The sequence below is a fragment of the Melanerpes formicivorus genome, unplaced genomic scaffold (assembly GCF_026170545.1).
Source record: "Melanerpes formicivorus ecotype bairdi unplaced genomic scaffold, bMelFor1.0.p_v2 SCAF_10, whole genome shotgun sequence".
In the NCBI taxonomy this organism is placed as follows: Eukaryota; Metazoa; Chordata; class Aves; order Piciformes; family Picidae; genus Melanerpes; species Melanerpes formicivorus.
The window spans coordinates 4,547,928-4,573,005 of record NW_027142362.1 but is presented as its reverse complement, the minus strand read 5'-3'; the positions used below and the strand labels follow the sequence as shown (position 1 = coordinate 4,573,005).

The window sequence follows — 25,078 nt, the reverse complement described above, 5'->3', positions numbered from 1 at the left end:
GTTTGTTTGGTCTTTTTCCATTTGTTATTAAGCATTCCCATTGTGGCCCCCCTGCCTTCTCAGATATCCGGCTCAGCTTCTCCTTCGTGGTGAGGAGCTAGTTGCCAGTCTGTGTGTCTGGTGTGCTACCATATCTGGCCTTCTGCTGCTCCCTCAGAACAAAACCTACAATCCTAATCCTATCTCCTTGAGCATCTTAACACCAGATGTGTGCATTACTACAGCACAGGATGTTTCCTGCAGCGTCTTTGCTGGGACTGCCCTCTGTTTAGCTTTGCCAGAGACAGGGAGGAGTGAGAGAGTTGCACAGTTCGAAAGCTGGTGGGTGGGAGATTAGCATTAGACATTTTATCTTCGAAGCATCTTTCCAGGTACAGCTTTGCAGAGAGCTCTTGAGCTTTGCAGGTCCCTCTGACAGGCAGCTGCCACAAATTCTCTGTGCCAGGTTGGGGAAGACAGGCTGGGTTCACACACACAGCTTGCTGGGACAGGATTTTGCTTTTGCAGTAGCACTCTGAAAGTGCTTTGGAATTAAGAAGCATGACCTCACTTAGCTCCACAACTCTTTCACACTCCAGAGCAGCTGGGTGGAACTACAGCAGTAAATGGGAAAATCAGTATTGTCTTTCATGTTGTTGTTGTTTAACAGATGTGTTCAGGATGCCACCACACCCACCTCTTGCACAAATCCCTGCTGTCTTCCTGAACAGCTCATTAAAGTCATTAACCGGCCCAGAGACAGTTTTCAGCCTCTTCAAGAGTAGCTGCGCTTGTAGCTGGAAGGACAGCAGCACTCTAAGAGTTAAACTGCAATGACGTGGAACAACACCGGTCCAAAACCTCAGGTATTTGAAAGAGTTCAACATCTTCAGTGTCCTTTGTTATTTACTGTATCAGCCTCTGCCAGCTGTAGCTGATCTTCAGTTTCAACCTAGGAAGAGGAGAAGGCACTGTATTTTGTATTTATTGGGATTTTTGCCTCAATGCCACACCATGTAAAATAGTCCATGCAGGCAGCAAGCACTTCCCAGGAGCTGTCGCTGCAGAGCAAGGACAAGCAGTGGCCATTACTTCAGTGGGAAGCTTGAGGAGTTTTTCATTACTAGGTTGGAAGAAGCAGCCCTTCAACACTCTGTCTCCAGGCATATAGAAGGTTCTGCATGATTTAGACCTGGATATTCCCATCTAGCTATTATCTGGGACATGAATTTCATGAGACTGATGGTTTTTCACTTGAATCTTATTCCTGAGCACTCGTGACTGAGTATAAGGAGTAGAACCCTGGAGAAATGGGGTCATGGGAGAAGATATGGAAGATCTCTTCCCTGCTTCCTCTGTGCTTCTGAAGTCGGTGCATCCAAAAAACCTCTCCCAGGGGAGGCAGAGCTGCTTGCAGTGAAACTGCTATGGACCACTTGCTCCATTACCTGAAGTGCCTCTGCCCCAAGCACTGCTTGGAAAACATGGGTGAGGGTCAAAGGCACTTCAGTTACCACTTCTCTTGTGTTATCTAAAATATGTCACTGGTTCCAAAGGGTCTTTTTCTCCCCCATTCCGCCCCCAGTTTTTGCTAAAGACGAAGGCAGAGACAGACTGGTTGTCTGGACACAGAGCTCAGCAAGACTCCCAGCTGATACCAAGCCTTCTGCAAGTCCTTACAGACAAAGGGACCCCGTGGGAGTTTGTTCACTTTCACGTTCCCTACGTCCTGAAATTCTGCCGAGCTGGGGTCGGAGACTTCAGAAATCTGCCCAAACTTTAGCAGAGCTGTGTTGACCTTCACCGTCCTGCTGCGGGCTCGGGCTGCAGGTGTGAGAGTCGCGCAAGGGCAACACACCGGGAGGTGGCCATCCTGCTGAACACGACGGGCTGAGAGCCCGGTCCCACCCCCAGGAACACCGGGGCCGCCAGGCAGGACCCAGCAGGGCTCTGGCTCAGGGGGGCAAAGGCCGGGTCAGAAGGGAAGGGTTTCTGCCGGGGGATGTCACGGCTGGCTCCACAAGAGGCCGAAGGGCAGTCCCGGCAGTTATGCAGTGGAGTGCCAGGGGCCAGCACCCTGCAGTCCCTCCGGCAAATGCCAAACCAGGTGCCGTGGGGGCTGCAACACCCCCGCGGGGGGAGCAGAGGGCAGCGCGGAGCCGCTCGGCAGGGCTGTAATACACGAGGGAGGTCTTTAGGACCCATGAAGAACCGAGTCAGTCTAGTCCCGCCCCCACCCGCCTTCCTGTGCTTCTATTGGTCAATTCTCACCGCTTGCGCCCGCCCGTCCCATGCTCGGCTCTGCAGGGGGGGAGGCGGAGCGGCGCGTCACGACCTCGGCGCTCGCTGAGTGGCGGCGGCGTCGGGAGCCGGCCCCGCCCCCGAGGTCCCACGCGAGGCCGGTTCCACCCGCGGCTTACTCTGTACCCCGGGAGCGCGCCGGGCCGCGCCGGGCCGCGCATCGCTCCACGCGTGGGCCGAGATCCACCCCGCCGTTGCTCCGCCGCCGCTCTCCCTCCTCCCCGCCGGGCGCCCTGCGGGGCCGCGGGCTGTCGGGGCTGCCTGAGGTTTCGGCTTGGCCGGGCACGGAGACAGACGGTGAGTGCTTCTCCCAAGCTTTGGGCTCAAGACGCCGCTTCCAAATCCGGCTCTGGCCCCTCTTCCTAAGGCCAGGTTGGCTTTGGCTGGGGTTCAGGGGAGGGCGAGGACAGGCCGGCCCGGGGGCAGATCTGTCCCCGGCGGCAGGGCACCCTGCGTGCCGCCCCGGTTACCGGCCCGGGGCTGGCCCTGGAGCCAGTTACCAGCCCGGAGGCGATTTCCGAGCATCGGGTTTCACAGGCAGGTTTCACAGGTGTAGAAAGCTGGCAGTGAAGTGTTTGTGGAGGTGAAGAGCTTTTCTATAGCTTGAAAAGCCCTGCTATTGATTTCTTGATCAGGAAAGTAAACCATTGCTTTATTTAGTTAGTTATTTCCCCCTTCTCCCGTCCTTTTATCTAAGAACCGCGGTCTGAGTGATGCAGCTGCCATGGACTTCTATGATGAAATCGGTTCCAGTCACCCTGTCTGGAGAAGTGAGCAAGGTCGCTTTGAATGCCTGAGCTGAGCTGAGCTGACAGAGGGGAAGAAATGAGTTCTCCATCCCTCTTGCTGTCCTCACAGGCCCCTTTGTGTCAAAGTTAAAAGCCTGTTCAGTACTTGTTTGTTGGGCTTTTTCCTTCGCTTTTTTTCATCCATCCAGTTGGCATTTGTGGTGGTTGGTGTGGGGGGTCCTCAACTAGCCAGATCTGCTTGCAAAAGCTGCTGTCCTCAGCCCTTCCTAAGCAGACAGCTCAGTGTTTCATGCTGTTGGTATGGAGAGCCCCAGCTTCCTGATTGCTTTCTGCTTGCCTTCCCTGGCAGTCTCAGTGCGTCGTCTACTTGTGAACTGCAGGAGTGACTTCTTTGGTCAGATGCCATGGGCCACACAGCTTCTGTAGTCTTCTTTCAAGTGTACTTCTTTCTGTCCAGGACAGATCTAGAACCACTGGAAGAACAAGCAATTTTCTAACCTTTATACTTTGGCAACTTCCCTTGCTTTCTCCTTCCTTCCTTCCTGTGTCTTGTGACATTTGGTTGTTTTTGTTTTGTTTTTAAGTTACTTTAGGGGCAACTTAAGTTGTTTGTAGAACACCCAGCATGTTTCTGGTTGTGGCCAGCTGCTACTCTTAAGCTGTGTCATCAATTGCTGCTCTGGTGATAGTGTCCTTTCAGAGTAGGTGTAAAACAGGTCTGACCTCTCAGTACGTTCTCTCTGTCCATCTCTCAGAGGGTCTGAGTCCTTAGTGAGGTGGGACCCTTTCTGGGGCCTCTCTGTTTTCCTTGTCCTGTTTGCTGCTTCAGATTAAATCTTACCTGAAGACATATTTTGCCTCCTTTGTTTCTTAAGCCCTAACCATCTGCTCTGGTTTATCTCTGTGATAAGGCTCTATTGAGTAAAGCACTTGAGCAGAAGGCATAGGTGGAAGTTTACCCTGCAGTGAGAAGCAGCAGTGGGGTAAGCACAAGATTCTCAGGAGTAAAACCAGAGTGGTATTTGCTGCAGAAGCAAATTAGTCACACCATGGCATGGAGGCAGGAGACTGTAAGCAGCTTCAGCACTAGGAACTTAAATTTCCTATCCCTTCTGTGTTCATTTTTTCAAGCATTTGAGGATTGTTACCAGAAGTCCTTCTGCTTTGGTACCTGTGTGAAGTGTGCCCTGTGGTAGCCTCCCATGCTGTGCTTGGGGCAGCTTCAGGTAACACAAGCAGTAAGGATGGTGTCTCAGATGTGGTTTGGGAGAGGAGATAAGGCCAGCTGAAAATGGGTTGACTTAAGGGGTTAGGCAAATGAAATTTGTGAAGGCAGACAGCTTGGGAACAGACGACAAGGTGCTGCATGCTGCGCACTCCAAACGTGGTCCCTCCAGCAGTGGAGGCAGTCCTGGACACGGTCCTGGATGGGGACAAGGAGTGTGTGCTGATCTACGTGTCTCTGTGAACGATGATAGCATTTTTGTCCCTACAATGGTAACCAGCCACTCCCCAAAGCATGCAGAAGCTCAGGTCCTTCTTAACAGACAGAGGAGGTTTTAGGCAATGTTTAGATGGTAGATGAGTGAAACAGGAAGGGCAGGATGTGGCCACCTGTGGAGGTGGAAGAGGATGGGCAGCACGTTGCAAGGCAGGGAGGGAAGTGGCAGCATTACAAAAGAGGGTTGAGCAGTGTCTCGGCCTTGGGTGTGAGTAGGTGGAGCAGGACAGGCAGAGCTGGCCCGGGGTGTCCACGGCTGTGACGGCAGCTGACACTTGGGGACTGGGGAAGGGGCAGGTTTGAAGAAGCAGTGTCAGCACTCGAGCTGAGGAGTAGATTTACTCCTGTCTTTTATAGACTGTAATTGAATTGCAGTGAATGTCACTGGCATTGCTTAAAACAGTGGCTGCAAGAATGCTGGCTAGGAAGCATTTAGCTGTAACAAGCCACCCCAAGCCCCCTGGCCTGACCTTTAACCAGCATCACATCTGTCTGCCTTTGCTGATCAACTTCATATCCCCGCAGTGCACTCCAGCCAGTACAGGCTACTCTGTCTTCCTCTCTCATTGCTCAAGCCTGGGAACATTGCATGCCCTATAACCACTCTCTGCTTGCTGACCATCAGACTTTGCAAAGCCTTCCAGTTTTATATGACAGCCTGTCAGGCTGTGGCAAGGCAAATTCATTACTGTAGCACACTGGCGATTGCTCTGGTTTGCTTCTGATGCACGCAGAGATGCCCTGGATAGCCTGGCCTGCTGCAGTGCTCCCATGCTGGTCCACAGCTTGCAGGCTGAGTGTGTGATTTGGTGCTGTGTTAGTACTGAAAGGAAAAGATCAGAGATCAGTGTCACATTGGTCCTTCTGCCCAGAGCCAGAGGGCAATGAGCAGTGTTCTGCCTTGCAGTCCCAGGCCCTTCAGTATCTGCCAGTGCTTTACCATCCAGTTGGGAACCCTGTCCTCCGTGTGCACCAACATCCAGGGCTAATTGGCTCAGGAGACATAAAGGCCTCCCATCTCCATGGCTCTGAACTCTGGCCAGAATTGCAAATGAGCTCCTGCAAACAACCTGGCAGTTGCACCAAGATCTCCTGCCTGTCAAGGGGGTGGGGAAGACAAAACAAAACTCCACATTAACTGGCCAAGCACAAAACTGAAATGCTGCCCTGGCAGCAGGCAGGCAGACCTGTTTGGTGTGAGCGTCCATAGCAGGGCTTCTGGTTACCCTGCCCATCATCAGTGCAGTCAGCTCTGCTGGCCTCAGCACCAGGGGCCAGACACAGCACAGAGAGTGGGAGGATCTCAATGTGCTTTCTGGAGTCAGCAGCTGCAGCGGTTATTCTGGAATTAATTTGACACAGACCACATCTCATCTTCTAAACTCTCCCTGGGAAGTGGCATGTGGTTCTGCTCCTCTACATTTGAAGCACCAAAGGCCTTTTGCCTTTGCAGCACATTAGCAAGTTGGCTTGCTTGAAAAGGACTTTATCCTGCCCAGATGGGGCTGGGGCAGATACTGTGATCAAGTAGATGGCTTCCATTCTGGAGCCCTTTTGACTGTAATCTGGGAGAGGGGACTGGGAACCCGCCTGCCTCCTCTGCAGCCCCTCATTCATTTTGCAGAGTGACTGTGATTGATCTGGCAGAATGGGATTTATTCACTAGTGGAGCCAGAGGGCAGGCAGTGAGGACAAAGCCCCACAGCAGCCTCTGAAATGAATCATGGGCTCTGAAAAGATCCACTGAGGTTAAGGCATAGCAGTGAAAAGCTATTGTCTGGAGCCTGAACTGTGGCTCAAAGCCTTATTTATCCCCATTTGGAAGTGGTTGTAGGAGTGTGTGATATTCCCAGGAGCTGCAAAGCCAACGTGCTTAGTGGTGAACGTGAACCTTATTTGATTACCTCACAGGTAGCTCAAGAAGCTTTATGGAATAGCTCAGCTGAAAAGCAGCAAGTCCAATACCTGATCTGCAACTAAAACTGCACCTATTGAATGCAAAGTGTATTTGCTGTGGGTGCTTTCATCTTGGGTGGAACATGGTCACCTTTGGCTCAGGTTAGTTCATGTCTTACAGACTTGAGGCACTTCTGTCCCTTTTACCAGGGCTTTTGCAAGACAGAACAAGAGCCTCACTACTTGGTGCAGCTTGACAGCACTGCTTTTGTTTTCCATGGCAAGTGGCAGTCAGTAGGGTCTTGTGGTGGCTTTGGGATCAGGTTTGAAGGGAAGAATAGGATGTGAAACAGTGATAGATGGACTGAGTTCACCCCATGCCCCGGGGCCCTGAAGAACCCCTGGCTTTGCACCTCTCCACACATCATCCCTGCATGCAGCCACAAGTATCAGCAGTGCTAGAGAATCCTCCAGCCTTGCTCATGCTTTGGAGCTGTGTTTGTTAACAGTTCCTCAAGTTCAGCTTAGGTGAATGTCCTTTTAGCATTATTTTATCTTCACAGGGGACAGATGAAACCAATAGCAATAACAGTGACACATACTGGGTGCAGCTGGTCTGGTTTGTTTTCAGAAGCAGTCCTGCAGCAAGGTGGGGACAGACTGGGAGAGTTGGGGTTGCTCATGCTGGAAAGAGGAAGGCTCCCAGGGGGTCTGACAGTGGCCTTCCAGTGTCTGGGGAGGGGGGGCTGCAGGAGAGCTGGGGAGGGACCTTTTAGGGTGTCAGGGAGTGATGGGACTGGGGGGAATGGAACAGCACTGGAGATAGGTGGATTGAGATTGGATGTTAGGAAGAAGTTCTTCCCCAGTAGTGGGATACTAGAGCAGGTTGCCCAGGGGGTGGTGGAAGCCTCATCCCTGGAGGCTTTTAAGACCAGGCTGGATGTGGCTGTGAGCAACCTGCTGTAGTGTGAGGTGTCCCTGCCCATGGCAGGGGGGTTGGAACTGGATGATCCTTGAGGTCCCTTCCACCCTCACAATTCTGTGGTTCTGGGAAGATGGCACTGCCATAGAGGGGAACTTCCATTCAGATTTTCCCACGTGGCACAAACAGGCTGATATAGGGCAGCTTGGGGAAGAAGGAATTCATAGACTCAGTAAGGTTGGAAAAGACCTGAGAGATCATCAAGTCCAACCTGTCACCCAAGACCTCATGACTACTAAACCATGGCACCAAGTGCCATGCCCAATCCCCTCTTGAACACCTCGTGAAGTTTCAGAGGCCTAACAATTCTATGATATTGGAGAGACCATCAATACTCTTCCTACCTAACCGGGGGGCCACCAGGCCCCCCGGCCTTTGTTGTCACCACCACCATCACCCAGTGTGCACCACAGGGACTCACCAGTGATGAGAGGAGGATCCTCCAGCCCAGATGGGCTCAGCTTGGGGCTGCTGCCCTTCCTGGAGGGGAATTAAAAGGGGAGTGGGTGGGGTGGGTCAAGTGGCCACACCTGGGGTGGGAGGAGAGCCCAACAGAGCCCAGGTGTCTAGGATTTGAGGGGAAAAAGAGGAGAAATGGGGCAGGTGAGAGACTTTTAGGGTGTCGGGTTATGGGGGGACGGGGGGGAATGGAAGAGAAACTAGAGATGGGTGGATTCAGATTGGATGTTGGGGGAAATTCCTCCCTGTGAGGGTGGTGGGACACTGGGTTGCCTGGGGGTGCTGGTAGAGGCCTCATCCCTGGAGGTTTCTGGGGCCAGGCTGGATGTGCCTCTGGGCAACCTGATCTAGTGTGGGGTCTCCCTGCCTGTGGCAGAGGGCATTGGAGCTGGGTGATCCTTGGGGTCCTCTCCAACCCTGGCAATTCTATGATTTTAAAACAATTTTGCAGTTTAGGCTGGAGTGAGGAAGAAATTCTTCCCAGAAAGAGAGAATGGCCCTTGGAATGTGCTGCCCAGGGAGGTGGTGGAGTCAACATCCTTAGAAGTGTTTAAAATAAGACTGGATGAGGCACTTGGTGCCATGGGTTAGTTGATTAGATGGTGTTGGGTGATAGGTTGAACTCAGTGATCTCACAGGTCTTTTCCAACCTGGTTTATTCTGTGATTCTGTGAGTTTTTGAGTTCAGTCTTGCTTTAGTAAACAAGTTGACGTTCAGATAAGTGCCCAGACCTTCTCCAGACAATCTGATCTCCTGGAGCCTTCAGAATTGGGCTTGGAAAACCTCCCAGTTTCTGTCTAAGCCAACAGAAGGATCCTTTCACATGGTCTCTCTGGTTTCTGTCTAGGGATACACAGGCTAGGCTAGAAAGTGAGAAAATGAGAAGAAATGATAAGGATGCTTTCCAGTCTGGAAGGCTGGGGCAGGCTCAGAAACTCTGTGCAAGGGGGAATGGAGTCAGCCGGCTTTGCTTCCCTGTTTGCAAATGTGATGAAGCAAGGAGAGTTTGTCAGAAAGGCCAAATCCAGCCCTGCTGCAGGTACCCTCTGATTCACACAAGAGTTAGGCTGCCTAAATTCCAGCATGCAAAATCACAGCCAGATCTGTGCTGCCTTAGTCATCCTGAAGACAGCAAGAACAAATTTGGCTGACGAGGGCAAACCACCACATTCGCCGGAGCTGCTGGGGATGAACTCAGTGTGGTAGGGAGCAAAGTCTGCATCCAGGCATGCGGGAGTGTGGACAGAGCAGAGAGGGAGCTTGGGAGATGATGTGCTGAAGGCCCTTTTATGCCCACCTGGCAGCAGCCCAGGCTGCATGCTCAGCAAGTGCAGTGCTGCACTAAGTGCCAGGTGCTATTTCAACTCCTTTCATCTCAAGCACTCTTTACATCATTAGTATCAAGCATCTCAAGCACCTCCAAGCTGTGTACCTGATAGTCCACTGTGTTATGCAAGGAAAACCATCTTTACATTTGCTCCTGTGCCTTTCTTGCTTTCTGTCTCCCTCCCCCACCATCTTTTCCTGTTTTCTGTTGTTTTTTTTCTGCTTTTGAAGCTGGAGCTGTGTCTGTGAGTGCATGGATGCCTGCATGTAATAGATCCCCCTTCTCAAACCTTTGATGGTCTGCAAAGCCAGGAGATTGCACCTGAAATGCAGCAGGACCTGGGTTCTGCATTTGACAGTGTGCTGCTACACTGCTCTTTCTGCTAAGCAGCTTTGCAAGGAGCTTTTCCCCATGAAGATAACATAGTAGGTGACTTTAGGTTTGTAATGCACTAAAAAAGAGGGAAATTGGTTCTATACCAGTAACTTTGTCCTGGGGTGGTGTTGCTGGCCTAAGCAGCAGATGGAAAGGTACAGATAGCTGGGATGAGGTAGCAGGCACCTTACTAATGAGTAGAGAACTTACCCCACTGCTTTCAGGGAGAAGCTGAGTTTTGACTGAATTCAAGGTGGCATTTCACCCAAGAGGGCTGATACTGTGAAATCACAGAGAAAATAAGACTGAATCTTCCACACCCACCTCTCTGTGAGAGCAGCCATCGCTGGCTGCCTGAGGTGGATCTGCACTGGGTTGGAAGGAGTGGCTCTAGGTTGTAGTGCAGTCCATGCATGGAGGGCCTATATGGCTGACTGCTTGGGAATGAATCACTGAATGGTAGGGGCTGGAAGGGACCTCCAGAAACCATCAACTCCAACCCCCCTGCCAGAGCAGGATCACCTAGGAATGCATCCAGGAAGGTTTTGAAAGTCTCCAGAGAAGGATACTCCTTATGTTGAGATGAAACCTCCTGCATTCTATCTTGTCCCTGTTGTTCCTTGTCCTGTCACTGGACACCACCACAAAGAGCCTGGCACCTTCATCCTGACACCCACCCCTCAGATATTTATAGACATTGATCACATCCCCTCTCAGCCTTCTCTTCTCCCAGCCTCTCAGCCTCCAGTCTCTCAGTCGTTCTCCACAGCAGAGATGTTCAGTCCCTTCATCATCCTTGTAGCTCTCTGTTGGACTCTCTCCAACAGATCCCAGCCTCTCTTGAATTGAGGAGCCCAAAACTGCACACAGCATCTTTGCTATGGTGTGAGCAGCTTATTCCAAGTCTTCTGAGCTGAGCCAGTGGGGAACTTTACTGCTTCTTTATTTACTTATTTACAGCTTTAAATAGTTCATGGTTGAGTGGGGCAAAAGAAACATGTTCTGCCTGCTGCTTCTCTGAAAGCCTGACTGGCAAACAGAAAGAGCCAGCTTTGGTTCATGGGATTTGGGCTCTTTGTTGGTGTTTAGCCAACCTTCACAGTCTTGGGAGAACACTTATAAATCCTGAGCAGAAATTATTCTTGGTCCCCTGAAATCCCACTGGGGAACTTCTTATTCACTCTCTCTTATTGTGCTCTCAGGAGGAAGCAGCATCTCAACTGACAGTTCCCTGCAGATGGTGATTGAAAATGGAGGTTTATGGACTGCCTGCTAGCAAAAGATGGAGGAGAGAACCCCAGGCCTAGCTGGATATAGTCCTCAGCTGTCCTCATATGTAGTTCTTGTATGATTTGGGACCAGGGTCTGATACGGCTTCAGAGTCTCTGATTTCCAGGTACTGCTTGGATTTTTCAAGAGGTAACAGAGCATTTCCTGAGCTTCTCCTAAATGACCCAGACCAGAAGGGCTGAGTTCCAACATGGTGTCCCACCAGCATGGGAGAAACAGTGTTCTGCTGGGGCATGGTTTGCAGGAAGCAAGAGGCACTATTAGAGGAGAACTGTGGCTGTTATTTGGGTGGGGAGTTCAGCCAGCTCTGGTTTTGGTTTTTCCCTTTGTTCTCTTTGCCAGCATTGTCCTGTCCAGAGAGACTTCTGGGGTGTTTTCTTCATGAGCTGAGATTCAAGAGGGCTTTTCTCCCCGAGCCAAATCCTCCTACCCTCTTTTGGGGTTGCTCTCTGCCCTGTGTGGGTGAGTGGAAGGATTTCTGAAGCACCCTTGCCTTGCACTGCTGGAAAGAAACCCCTCTCTTTCCTATACCTGCTGTACAAAGGCTGCAGACAGCCAGGGGAATTCTGTAGAATTAGCCAGCAGAAAGCATTGGATAGGTGTCAAAAAGCTGATGCCCCTCTGCCCTCATCCATGTGGAGGACAGGTTATCATCTGCTCTGCATGCAGTAAGATCCTTCTGAAAGGCTATGCAGCAGATATTTATTTTTTCACTTACTGCTTTTCAAGGGAGAAGGCAAAAAAAAATATAATGACTGCAGCTTGGAGAAATCCAAGCCCCAGTTAGTTCAGGTCATGCCTTCTGCTGTTCCCGTTGACATGTCTGTTCTGCTGATAGCTTCCAGCCTGATGGAAGATGCAGCTGGGAGCTCTGATAACTCCCTGAGCTCTTGCAGAGCAGGTGGGAGCTTGGCAGGAGGCACTGACAGGTTTCTCTGTGTAAAATATTCCTCATTCTGAGTGGTTCTGGTTTTTCTCTTTAGCTCAGTAGCTGGGTGAGAGGAGTGAGGAATGTGGTAGGGGCCAAATTCTGCTCTGCATGCTTCTGCTCCTGAGAAGTGCCTGTAGGAGATCATGACATGGGCCCAGCCTGTTCAACAGTGCTGGCATTGAAGCATACTCTGGTGCACATCATCACAACTGTAGCAGATCCCTTTAGTTACAGGCTTCTGAGGCTTAGAAGGCTGCTAAATTTTGGAAGAAACCCATCAGCTGAAATAGCTTCTGCCTGCAGTGTCTGTTCATCTGATCTGGGTGCGATGGTGCCAAGTTCTCCGGCAGGCTGAGAGATGCAGTGGGGTGTGTTTGTGAGGGGAAGAATTAGTACCTGCCACGTTTCTCTGCGTGCCCAGCTACAGCAGGATTCTAGAAGGCCTCAAAACAAGATGTTTGGAAATTGCTATAAACCACAAGCTAGAAACCAAGCCCCACTGGTGAGATGGCTGCACACCAGAGTCCAGAGGCTGCTTCGGTTTCAGTTTCAGCTTAATGCTCTGTCTAGCCCCACTCATCTGTGTCCAGTGACATCCAGTGTCACAACCCATCTCCAGGAGAGGCCAAGGAAAGGGGCTTTGGCTGTGGCCTCTTTAGCTTTCAGGCTTGCAGCTGTACTGGGGATCAGTTGGTGCCTGTAGTGGGGCAAGGTAATATGAAGAGCAGAGCTAATGGGAACTGGACTGGAACCACCAATTTATTCCCTGGATGCTGTTCAATGCCCCTTGGACAAAAATAGTGTTTGGTTACCCAGTGCCCTGGGGAAGATGTTTGATGTTAGAAGCCTGAGATTTTTCTATACATATGTGTGTGTGCCTGTCTATACATATATCTGCCTGTCTCTATATTTGTATATATAGTTAAAAAGTGGCTTTGCTGCAGTTTTTCTACAGACATTTCTAATTTATGTGTGACCTGCTCCTTCCATTCTGAGCAGTGGCTTTTCTATGTGCCAGGAAAAAAAACGCTGCTGCCTTCCTGCAAGCAATCTTTCTGTTTGTTTCCATGGCTGGCCTGTAGAAATTGCTTCATTTTAGGTGGTGGGGTTTTTTTGTGTGTGGATAAGCAAATCAAAGGTTAATATTGAATAGCTGACCCTGAGCCTTGAGCAAAGCGAGCAGGAGCACTGGCAGGGTGGTTTCTGAGGTTGTGGGAGCAGGAACCTAAATCAATAGCTTTCAGCAGCCTCATAAATGTTTCATTTGTATTCCTCGCTGCAGAGCTTGGACAGGGGTATCCATATAACCTCTTAAATTAGTGTTGTCCCTGCTCTGGGTGTAAATGTTGCAAAGCATTTCCCTCGGTGCTGCTCCATAATGGCATTTTCCTTCCTGTTTTGGAGCCTTGTGTCTGCACGGCCTCTGGTCACGAGTGAAATGAGTGTCAATGCTCCTGCCTGGCTTGGAGGCCAAGGAGGAGTTCCAGCTGCTTGGGCCACCTATTGTTTCTGTGTGGAGAAGCTCAGAGACACCTTTTCCCTGGACTGTAACAGCCCTGAGGAATGAGTCAAGCCTCAGGAAGACCAACCTCAATAATTCATGGCAGCAAGTGGGGAAGGTGGGATGTGTCCACAAGTCTTTGTTGAATTTGGACTCTTTTTGAGGTGCTGGAGAAGCTGGGGGTGGAAAGCGTGTGAGCAGAGCATGAGTCAAGCAGCTTATCTGGCCATCCACCTCCTCTTGAGGTCATCCACCCATGGAGCGTGGGAGGATTCTGCGGCTCCAGGTCTCTGGCAGGTCAAAGCTGTGACCTGCCAGCAGCCTGAGAGTGCTGTGTCTGCTCACTCAGCGTTTCATGGCTTCCCACAAGACCTCCAGTGCAGGGCTGGGGCAATGGTGGTGAGATCAGCCTGGCTGGAGAGGATGAGGCTGATGCTGTAGACCTTGAGAAGGACCCTTGAGAAACCCTGGGCTGCAGAGAGCAAGCTAACAAAACAATGACTCGGCAACAAAACCAACTCAACCAAAGCTCCTCTCCCAGCTGTGTCTGTGTGCCTGATTACTGATTTCCAAACCATTAGGTGCCTGCAGTGGCAATGCCATGGGGTTTCAGCCCTGGTGTCTCCAGCCTGCAAAGCCAAAAGGATGGTTTGGAGAAGAAAAGAGATAGAAAAATAGTGTTGGATGAGAGAGAAGATGCAGCAGAGCCAGATGGGGTTGCTTGAGAATCACTTTTTCCCTATGAATTCGGCTTGCTTTCCCCTGCTTGTAGCTGCTCTTGGTGGCTAACTTGTCTTGGCAGGGAAGCTGAGCTGAAGGTGGCAGTCCCTGATGCTCCTGTGCATCCAAACAGGGTTCTCCCTGCCCTAAGTCCTGAAACACTTCTGGGGCAGTTCTTACTCACCCTGAGCTCTGTCATCTTCCCCATCTTTACCACATTTGGTGGGTTACCTGCCTGCAAGTTTCACTTTTAGCCAGTCTCTGACTCATGTCACCTAGTGTAGTGCCTGGGATGGCTTCCCTGTGGCTGCTGTCACAGGACCCACAGCAGGGGCAGGTCTTTTGGGGGCTCATTTTTCAAGCCTCAGGACAGTCGTGCTACCAACATCAGTGCTGAGGGCTCTGTGCATAGCTGTCTGCCTGCTTCAGTTACATGGGGGACAAAATGGAGCTGGCTAAAATATTTTGGAGTAAATGCCTTGGACTTTATCATCTAGGTAGCACTGATTTGATTGGTCCAAAGGGGTTTTTCTTCTGCAGGCAAGGATAGGTATCAGGTAGCACTTAAATGAAATAGTAGCTAATAAAAGCCTTGTGTTTGTTTCTGCCTGTCTGTTAACAAGCAGAATTTAGCTGTCTCTGTTGTCCTGCTCTCCGAGGGCAGTCTGTCCTGCAAAATGTTTAACTGACATGAAGTGCCTGGTGAGTTTTAGCAACACAGCCACAAGGGAAAGGTTTGGTTGCATTTGTTCACAGCTTCTGGCTCGTGCTGGTAGCTAAATATTCCATAAATAAAACCCCTAGCAATTGCCTTTCCTAAACCTGCAGTCATCTTTCATGAAAAGCAGCAGCCAAACTTGATTTCTGCTGAGCCAAGAGCAGAGCCATGCCCTTTATCCTGGATAGGCTGCTCTTTGAATGCTCTTTTCGAAGGAAAAATAACTCTGCTGCGGTCTGCCAATACCCTCCAGGGGCTGTTGAGACAATTTACCATCAACTTTGGGTTTTGATTGCTTCACTTTGTTGCTCCGTTGCTGAAACCAAAGCGCAGAATTTCCCCCTTCACCTCGCTCTGCCTTCCCACCCTGCTCAGCCCGCGTTACATACTGGAGAGGGCGCAGAAGGCAGAGGCTTTGCAAGGCAGGGTGCGGGAGCAGCCCCAGAGCAGGAGCACCGAGGTGGCACCTGGTGCTTCGTGTTTGAGGTCCAGGGCTGGAGAGCAAACACAACATCCCCTGTGCCTTCCATCAGCGAGAATGAGAGAGTAATGGTTTGTCTGTTTGCTTCCCCGCAGGCCAGAGCTCCGTCACCATGTCAGTCAGCGTCCACGAGAACCGCAAATCCCGGACCAGCACCGGCTCCATGAACATCCTGCTCTTCCACAAAGCTTCCCACCCAGACTGTGTCTTGTCCCATCTGAACACCCTGCGGAAGCACTGCATGTTCACCGATGTCACCCTTTGGGCGGGAAATAGGTCATTCCCCTGTCACCGAGCGGTGCTGGCTGCCTCCAGCAGGTACTTCGAAGCCATGTTTAGCAACGGCCTGCGCGAGAGCCTGGACGATGAGGTGAACTTCCATGACAGCCTCCACCCAGAGGTGCTGGAGCTGCTGCTGGACTTTGCTTACTCCTCTAGGATCATTATCAACGAGGAGAATGCCGAGTCCCTCCTGGAGGCTGGAGACATGCTGCAGTTCCACGATGTCCGAGACGCGGCAGCTGAGTTCCTGGAGAAGAACCTCCACCCTTCCAACTGCCTGGGCATGATGCTGCTCTCAGACGCCCATCAGTGCCGGCGGCTCTACGAGCTCTCCTGGAGGATGTGCCTGGTCAACTTCGAGACTGTTCACAAGAGTGAGGACTTCCACAACCTTTCCAAGGACACTCTGCTGGACCTCATCTCCAGCGATGAGCTGGAAATTGAGGACGAAGAAAAGGTCTTCAAGGCTGTTATCCAGTGGGTGAAATACGATCTGGATGTGCGGAAGGCTTATCTCCCAGAACTTCTGAGGAATGTTCGTCTGGCCTTGCTTCCTTCTGAATGCCTCAAGGAAGCCTTGGCTTGTGAGGACTTGATTATGGTGGATGAAAGGAACAAGCTCGTCTTGGATGAAGCTATTCAGTGCAAGAAGAAGATCCTCCAGAATGACGGGGTGGTCACCAGTCCCTGTGCCAGGCCTCGCAAAGCCGGGCACACCTTGCTGATCCTGGGAGGACAGACCTTCATGTGTGATAAGATCTACCAAGTGGATCACAAAGCAAAGGAAATTATCCCCAAAGCAGACCTGCCAAGCCCACGGAAGGAGTTCAGCGCCTGTGCCATCGGCTGCAAAGTGTACATCACCGGAGGCAGGGGCTCTGAGAATGGGGTCTCCAAGGACGTGTGGGTGTACGACACCGTTCACGAGGAGTGGTCCAAAGCTGCCCCCATGCTAATAGCTCGGTTCGGGCATGGCTCAGCTGAGCTGGAAAACTGCCTGTATGTGGTCGGAGGGCACACCGCGGTTGCCGGCGTCTTCCCTGCCTCTCCCTCCGTTTCCCTGAAGCAAGTAGAGAAGTACGATCCCGTCTCCAACAAGTGGACCATGGTGGCTCCTTTGAGAGACGGAGTGAGCAACGCGGCGGTGGTGAGCGCCAGGCTGAAGCTCTTCGTCTTCGGCGGCACCAGCATTCACCGGGACATGGTGTCCAAAGTGCAGTGCTACGACCCGGCCGAGAACCGCTGGACCATCAAGGCCGAGTGCCCGCAGCCCTGGCGCTACACGGCGGCCGCCGTGCTGGGCAGCCAGATTTTCATCATGGGAGGGGACACGGAGTTCACGGCGGCCTCCGCCTACCGCTTCGACTGCGAGACCGACCAGTGGACGCGCATCGGAGACATGACGGCCAAGCGCATGTCCTGCCACGCCCTGGCCTCGGGCAACAAACTCTACGTGGTGGGAGGGTACTTTGGCACCCAGCGGTGCAAAACGCTGGACTGCTACGACCCCACCTCGGACACCTGGAACTGTATCACCACTGTGCCTTACTCGCTCATCCCCACAGCCTTTGTCAGCACCTGGAAGCACTTGCCGTCCTGAGGAGGGGCAGGGCTCGGGGGCTTGTAGCCAGCAGGTCAGTAAGGTAAGGGTGGTCTTCTCCTCTTCAGCTGAAACCTGCTGTCCAGCCTCAGTGCTCTCTCCAGCCTCAGTGCTGTCTGCACACACCATGCCAAGGGGTCCTGGGTTGCTCACATTTTCTGAGGAGGATACCAATGAAGGGGGAATGCAGCACCAGAGAGAGGCAGTCAGCTCTGATGCTCTTGAGTCTAGCTAGCTCTCAGCTTTCCCTTGTTTCCAGGTGAGCCTCCCAGTGTCTTATCACAGTACATTAGAGGTTGGACGGGACCTCAAGAGATCCTTCAGTCCAACCCCACTGCCAGAGCAGGATCACATAGGGCAGTCCACACAAGAATGCATCCAGGTGGGCTTTGAAAGTCTCCAGAGAAGGAGGTGCCACAACCTCTCTGGGCAGCCTATTCCAGTACTCCATCACCCTCACTGTAAAGAAGTTTCTCCTCATGTTGAGGTGAAATCTTCTGTGTTCAAGCTCAAACCCATTGTTTCTTGTCTTATTACATCTTACCTATGTAGATGGTAGCAAGCAGGCCATAGCTCCTCTCCCCCTGCTTCAAGCTAGCTGGATGTGCCAGCATCACCCTTCCACATGTGGGTGGGTAGGGAAGGTCAAACATGTCCCTGCCTGCTGTCACAGCTGTCACCATGGTCTGCATCCTGTCCTGTCCTGTCCTGCATGAGTCCTGGGAGATAGGAGGGCAAGAATTGCTTTGGGAAAAGTCTCAGTAATTCAATACTTCTGCTGAGTGTCTGGGGGATGGATATGCAGGCAAGCGACCCTTGGGATGCTGGCAAGCCCTGGACCTCTTCTTGTGCTCTCTACTTACACTTCAGTGAGTAGCAGAAGCTTAGCAGCCGTGGTGCATTTGATGGTCTTGGTGTTTATTTCATACCCAAAGTGTTGCTTGTTAAATCAGAACTTCTGAGACTTCTGTGTGAGCCCTGAGTGGGAGGGAAGGGGTTTTGTAACCAGAAGAATGTGATTATCAGTGTTTGGGGGGGTGTGAGAGTCAGAAAGCTGGTGGAACCTCTTGATGTCCTGTCTCGCTCTAGTGCTCTGTTTCTTGCTTGCTCAGGGAAGGTGCAGTTACAGTGCCAGTAGGACAGGGCTGCTGGTTCCTCCTCTTGCCTCCCCAGTGGGATGCTTGGTTGCCATTCTGGTGACCAGTTTGACTTCAGAGCTATTGAATGCCTTCACCAGTCTGTGCTGAGATGCAGCCGGCCAGGCAAAAGCCAAAAGCCTCTTCTCACCTTGCATTGTGAAAGCAGGCATTGATATGGGCCACACTTGGGTGGCATCATCTTCCCAGGAAGTCTGTAACACCTCTGCTAGTGCAGTCTGCAGGTTTCACAGTGTCAGCAGCACACACAGCCCTGATTGAGTGGTGGGAGCCTCCACCCCAGCCAGCTGATGGAGCTGGGAAACCCTCACGTCTGGGGGCAGGACTGACAAGCTTCCCTTACAGTTCTGTTTGGAAAGTGGGAGCTGTGGGGAGGGAAATTCTTCCATGGACTAAGCAAAATACACTTCACTCAATGCAGGGAAGAAGGAATGCTGCCCAAACCCTATAACACCCTCTCACTTCCCTGCTTCCCACTTGGTGTGGTTGGTGTGCCTGGGAACCACCCAGTGGGTGAAGATCCTGGCTTTTCCCAGCGATCGTCTCTTTTGATGCCAGCTGGGAACCAAGGAGGAGTTCCTGGCACCTCTGCTGGGTGGTTGCCCAATGTGACCACCTGCTTTTCTCAGGAAAGCACCCAGAGTATTATGCTGGCCTTTGATTTGTGAAACACCTGGGTTTAACAGGGATTGGACCAGAGCGAGGGCAGGGCAAGAGGGGAAAGGGTTAAAATGAGATCTCTGAGAGCTTTCCCAGCACTGGAAGATAATGGCCTTTCCAAATTCTCCTCCTCAGGCGTTGCCTAGCATCTGTCACAGTGGCTCAGTAATCTAATTAACTGCCACTCAGCTATTAAATATTGCAGCCAGGAGTGTGAGGACTCCATCATTTTCAGCTCAGGTCAATGGGGCCTCCCTTTAAGAGCCATCCTAGAGCTGAAAATTAATTTTCTCTGGTAGCAGATGTTGAGCTGTGATGTTCAGACACAGCAGCCACAGGGTTGGGAATAGGAACAGGGAATATTTTTGAGGTGGGAGCTGATTCTTCAGCCACCTCATAAAAAAAAGCTGTCTCCAAAGTCACACAAAAATGTTGTTTTCCTCTCCTGCCTTTTCTTTTTCTTTCTTTTTTTTTCTAACTCCATGCTGTATTTGGGTTGATCAGACCTAATAAACAGCTGTGTGGGGATTGTATAGAGATTTTATTGTTCCCCCCCACACACACACACTCTGTAATCTTGAGCCTGGCACGAGAAAACTAAGAGCTGTGCTATGCCAGCCTCCAAATCAAACAGTGAACAGTCACTGTGTGAGGGTTTGCTGTGCTTTTTTGGCTTGGGTTCTGCTCTTTGCTTAAAAGAAGGCTTTAAAATACACAGGAGTTCCTGCCAGACAGGGTGTCTCTTCACCTCGTTTTTCTACACTTGGTTGGGTTTGTTGTTTTTTTTCCCCTTTAAAAAGTTAAGTTATTGTTACAGCCTCGGCCACCGTGACAGCTCCTTAAACAAAGCACCAAGCCAAGGGAGTGAAGGCCAGACCTGAATGGCTCCTACGTGCACACGTTGCCCACGCCACACCAGCTGCCTTCCACATGCTTGCCTTGGCTGTCCTGGCTCTACCAGTGCCAAACCTGGCCTCAGGGACTGGGGTAATAGCCTCTAGGGTCCTGTGACCACCCTGTCAGCAGGTCTGGCCGAGGGGATATCCTGGCTTGTGGCTCTCACCATGTAAGGTCTTTGCTGCAACAACCACTTCAGTCCCTGTGGGATCCTTCTTCAAGTAGGGACACCCAGAAGGCAGCTTGGCCAGCACATGCCCAGCTGCTAGTGTGCCTTGGGAATGCTAATCCCTATGGGAATCTCCCTCCACTGGAGAAGTCTCAGGAGAGACCATTCAAGGTGCCCTCAGAGCAGAGAAGCTGTGCTGGTGTGGAAAAGCCTGGGCAATCACAAGGTAGGGAATAGTTCTTTGTACTGATGAAATAAACAGCCCTTTCACCTGTCAGGCTGTGAGCTGCATTCCTGCTGGCCCTGAAACCCAAATAGTATGTCCTTGAAAAACTCTGATCACAGAACAGGAGCCTGCTCCAAGCATAAAACTGATCAGCTGGAAATGCTTCCTCTAGGGCATGGCCTTCACCCTTCCCAGCTGGAGCCAGGGCACCTTTCCACAGAAGTCCCAGAGCCCCTGCCAGGGGTGCTCTGTGACATTAATTTAGTGCTTATTACCTGCAGTTAATTCCAGGGATCAGGGGTGATTAGCAGTATGAAAAGTGAAAGCCTGGCCTCCTCCCACCTGTGGTGCTGGAGCCCCAAGGAGGAGAATCATTACAAAAGGGAAGTAAAATACTGAGCACTTGACTAATAAAGGCTCTCTGTGTTTAGTAACACAAGCAAAGCCCAGCCAGGAGCTTGGGGTATGATGCTGGGTGGTCTGTTCAAGTGACAGTTGATGGGGACAACTCTACACCACCCAGGAGGTGACTTCCGGCTGTGCCAAGAACAGGTTCCCCAAGCTGCCTGTCTCCAAATTCAAAGTGGTATCTCCAAACTGGCTGAGTGTGACACTCTGATTTGCATGGGGCAGACTCACAGATGAGCTTGGGCTTCAGCTGGGGTTGGGATGGTCACTGGGGACAAGAGCTGCAGATTGCTTGGTCCAGGCAGGGAAGAAGAAACGGTGAGGAGAGTCACTGCATCCCTCTGTGCTGCCTCCTGAGCCTCAAACACTGCCCTGGGGTGGTGCAGAGTCCCCATCTCAAAACAAATAGGGATGACCCAAATCCTGTAGCAGCCAGGAGCCAGGGGTTCCCCTCCCACTGCCTTCTTCCAGCTCCTGCAGGACCCTCCTCACAGTCTGAGCCCTAGGGAACAGCCTGGTGGCCAGGCACTGCTGAGGCACCTGGACTACCTGGGACTCACACAAGAGCTCACTGCCCATTTTGTGTCGGGTTTAGCTCCCGGGAGGGCTGTGGGGTGGCACCAGCAGCTGGTGCTTGCTGTTGGGTGGGTGCTGAGGGGCCAGAGCTGCAGGGTTTTGAGGCTGCTCTGGCACCTGAAAGCTGAACTTTGGCCCTCAAGCTCTTGCTGCAAGGAATTGGGCAGCATGCCAGGCCCGGAGCTGTATCGTGATACCGCGGTCACACCAAACGGCGGCTCGGCTCAGTGGGTCTTCCTGGTTATTTCATTAATTACAGCTCAGATAACGAGCTGTTTGCCTGCCTTGGCTTCCCTTCCACGTGGAGCAGCACTTGGTCAGCTTTTACCTTGCAAGAAACTGCAAGGGTTTGCTCCCTTGCAGCTCTCCTAATTCCATCCTGGGAGCCCTGTTCGCAGTTGGGCATCTTCCCGTGCACAAGCCTCATGTGGCTGTGAATGGCAGCCTGGAAAAAAAACAACCCTCGGGATAATCTCCTGGCTCCTAAAGTCTGCTGCTCACCTGCCTGCTGCTGGCTGCCTTGCTTGCAACCTGTTACAAGCTCGCTGGTATTGCTGGAACAAAGTCACAGCTGGTTTCTCTCAGCGGCTCCTCGGGAAACCCATTTGCATGTGTATAATGGCGAGGCCGGATAAACAGGGACTGCAGTATTCTGCTGCTGCTGCTCTTTCCAAGCGGTTGGTTGTCTCTGAAGCCAGTTTATCAGGCAGCGTTGGAAGGGAGTGGCTGGCCTGGGGAGGAAAGTGGATGAAAATCAGGCTTTTCCTAACCCTGGGCAGATGGAAACATGTGCAGTCTGAGCTCGGCCCCAGACTGGATTAATCAACCCCTTGGAAACGTCAGTCAGATGGAAGGTTTTGGAGCAACCTGTGGAAAAAGAGAAAAAAGAGAAAAAAGGGTCTTTTTGTTTTGTCTGTTCCCATTCTTGGGGCCTCCTCCCTGACCTGAAAAGAAAACCCAAACCCTAAACCTCCATCTCTCTCAACTTTTCATTCCCATGTCATATCCACGGATGTTTTCTGGCTGGCTTTGCCCTACACCCCAGTACTCTAAGAACTGCCCAGCTCCTTCTCCTCTCTCCTGCTAAAGCAAAGCACACTCCAAGCCCCAAATAAACCAACTGCTTTCTACCTCCACCCATCTCTGAAGTTCAGGGTGGGGGGGGGTTATCCCAACAGCTGCCAAGGTGAAGCCCATTTTCTGTTGCTTCCCTGTGTGGGCTGAGCCACTAACGAGCCTGCTAATGAGCTTTCTCTTTCCCTCCCCAGATGCCAGCATCACATCCATGTCCCCTGTCCTTGCAGCTGGAGCTGACACAGTGACCGAGTCCTCTCCTGACTCCGAGGAGCCTTTTGCATCCCTTCCTGGCATCGGGAGCAGGAGGCACAGCCGTCCCCACCACCAGCATCACCTCAAAGGGGCCGCCCAGCCCCGGCACCGGCCGCTGTGTGAGGATGGCGAGGAGCCCGGAGCTGGGGACTGGGGGCATGGGGAGACGGCAGCTGTGCACGAGGCTGCATCCCTTGGCAAGCACAGCGTGGGGTGCCCCTAGCTGCTTCTTGTTACTCAGCTGGGGGACTGAGAGAGATGAGTTTGTATTTCTAAAGGCAGTGGACTTACCCTTGGCAACTGCTGCTTGGAGGACTTGGAAGTGTGTTTTGGAAGGGAGCAGGGACTGGGAGCACCTGGCTCTCCCCATCCTCCGGCCTCGCCGCAGAGGCAGTGTCTGGTGGAACATTAAAGCTTGGGGCGGCTGCCAGCAGCGCTGTGTGCCGAGGTGAAGCAGGGCAGGTGCCTTTGGTTTACTGCTTTGGGCCTTTCAAATATTTTTTCTTTCCCCTTTCCGTGGTGCAGCCGGTTGTGATTTGGTGGCAGGCCGGGCAGCTCCTCGCACGCAGCTGCTGGGAAGAGCTCTGCAGCTCTGTCAGGCTGCCAAGGCCCCGGCACCGCTGCCGAGATGTTCCCCAGATAATCAGAGCTGGGCTGCTGAGCTTCCCCACCGTGCTGGCATGGCTGAGGGTGTCGTTAGCACGAGAGCAGAAGCAGAGGTGTGCTTTGGGAGGGGGCACCTTGCCTCTAGTGGGGCCTTGGACTTGGGGAGCATGGCAGGGCAGGCTGGGGGTGGATCCTCTCCTTGCCGCCGTGCTGCACAGCCCAGCTTCACCTTGGAGAGCCGCCAGCGGTTCTGGCTGTGCATTGCTGCCAGCGCTTGGGCTGGAGCTGCCCTGGGTTGTCCACGCAGGCTGGGTTCATCCATGCATGAGCTGTCAGCCCAGATCCCTGTTCATGCAGGCTGTGGAGGAAGGCATGTGGATTTCTGCTGTCAATTCAGGGATGCAGCTCCTGACCAGCCTCCTCCAGGGCTGGCCACTGCCAACGACCGATCCAGCACCACCCCAGCATCCCACTTCCCCCTGCAGCAGCTCTGGTCCTGCAGATGCTCCGGGCTTGCCTTTTGTCCCTGGATTAAGTTACTCTGTAGCCTGGCCAGCTGAGTGATGCAATGTGATGAAAGGCCTTGACACAGCTTCAAACAACAGAGGTCTTCCTGGAGCAGTGAGCAGCCGTCGCTGCTGTGGAGAGCCCAGGTTGTGCCCAGCCAGCCCGTGGTGCTCCCTGAATGATGTTTATTTACATCTTCTACTCATCTCTTTTGTTTCTGTTCCTTGGTTGTTTTTTGGTTTTGTTTTTTTTTCTCCTTCAGCTGTTTGTGAACTTTAATAAAAATGATGACCTGGGAAACCATCTGTGTGCTTTTCACAGGAGGCTTCATTCTTAAGCAAGTTGGATTTAGGTCTAATAACAGGGCCAAGGACTAATAACAGGGTTGGGGCTTGGTGGGGCGGTTCACAAACAACCTCCTAAGCAACCAGCCCTAATTATTGTTGCTTCAGCGCTTGGGAAACTGAGGCACAAAGTCAAGTGTCTTGTCCAAGGCTGGTGGTAGATCTGGGAATGAAGTCCAGGGTTCCTTGTGTCCTGAGGACCTATGTGTCTCCTTCTCCCTAGCTGTCCTCGCTCAGCTTGACAGTGCCATGATTTCAGGAACTCTGCAATGCTGACACCTGCCAAATAGGTTGAGGGGGCCTGGCCCAGACGCTGCAGGGACAGCCAGTAAGTAATTCCTGAGGAAGAGGAGAAGAATTCATACTTCTGTTTTCCCTATTTGCTTTCACTTGGCCGCTGCAGCTCCCATGAAAGGGGCCCATTGACAGTCAAGATGGGCTTTCCAGCCGGGGCTCCTGCTCATGCTTCTCTTCCATATGCTTCTCTCCCCATGCCAGAGGATCCAGGGACTGATTCAGCCCCGCTCTGGGCTCCTCCTGGATCTGGGACCAGCAGCTCCAGCTTTGTTCAGGCCTGGGAGCACAAAAGCATTGCTCAGAGCAGCTCAGAGGCACCAGGCAAAACACCACAACCTTACTATTGGGAAACGTCCTACAGGAGTTGTGTGTGGTCTCAGAGCGGTTTGGAGCCTGGATTTCTGAGCTGTGAAGGAGTCTGGGAACACATCTTCTTGCCTGCAGGAGCTGGGTGGACAGCACTGTTAGCCAACATGAGATGAGCAGATACGAGCATAAGGCTCCATAGGGGAGAAAAAAACCCTCATTAAAGAGCCCTTTGGGAAATCAATTCAGGGTAGAAATGGCTGTTTGATGAGCAGGAGGGGGGAAAAAGAGAGGGAGTGTGTGAATTAAATCCCTTTTAGTTCTGTTGATTCAGGGTTTATATGGGACTCTAAATACCAGCTCGGGAGGCTTTGCAACTGGCTGGCTTTGATAGGAGCCACGGACAGGCCTGCTCTTTTGTATTTATTCTGGAGCTTGCCTGAGAGACAATTCAAAAGCAATCAGCAGCTGCTGTGACAGCAGCAACATGTTGCTATGGAATT

The 25,078-nt window shown here is 52.0% G+C and overlaps 1 protein-coding gene across 3 annotated transcripts; it reads left to right on the top strand.

Annotated features, from left to right (window-relative positions):
• The first annotated feature begins 2,414 nt into the window (after positions 1 to 2,414).
• KLHL25 (kelch like family member 25) lies at positions 2,415 to 23,933 on the top strand. Of its 3 annotated transcripts, none has more exons than XM_068143394.1 (3): positions 2,415 to 2,577; positions 15,307 to 17,127; positions 22,455 to 23,933. In XM_068143394.1, the coding sequence occupies exon 2, from the start codon at positions 15,324 to 15,326 to the stop codon at positions 17,091 to 17,093; it is 1,770 nt and encodes a 589-aa protein (XP_067999495.1). In that variant the 5' UTR covers positions 2,415 to 2,577; positions 15,307 to 15,323; the 3' UTR covers positions 17,094 to 17,127; positions 22,455 to 23,933. The 3 variants fall into 3 exon arrangements, with proteins under 3 accessions (XP_067999495.1, XP_067999492.1, XP_067999493.1); XM_068143391.1 differs by having other exon boundaries at positions 15,307 to 17,136; XM_068143392.1 differs by lacking the exon at positions 2,415 to 2,577 and adding an exon at positions 10,946 to 10,966 and having other exon boundaries at positions 15,307 to 17,136.
• The last annotated feature ends 1,145 nt before the right edge of the window (positions 23,934 to 25,078 follow it).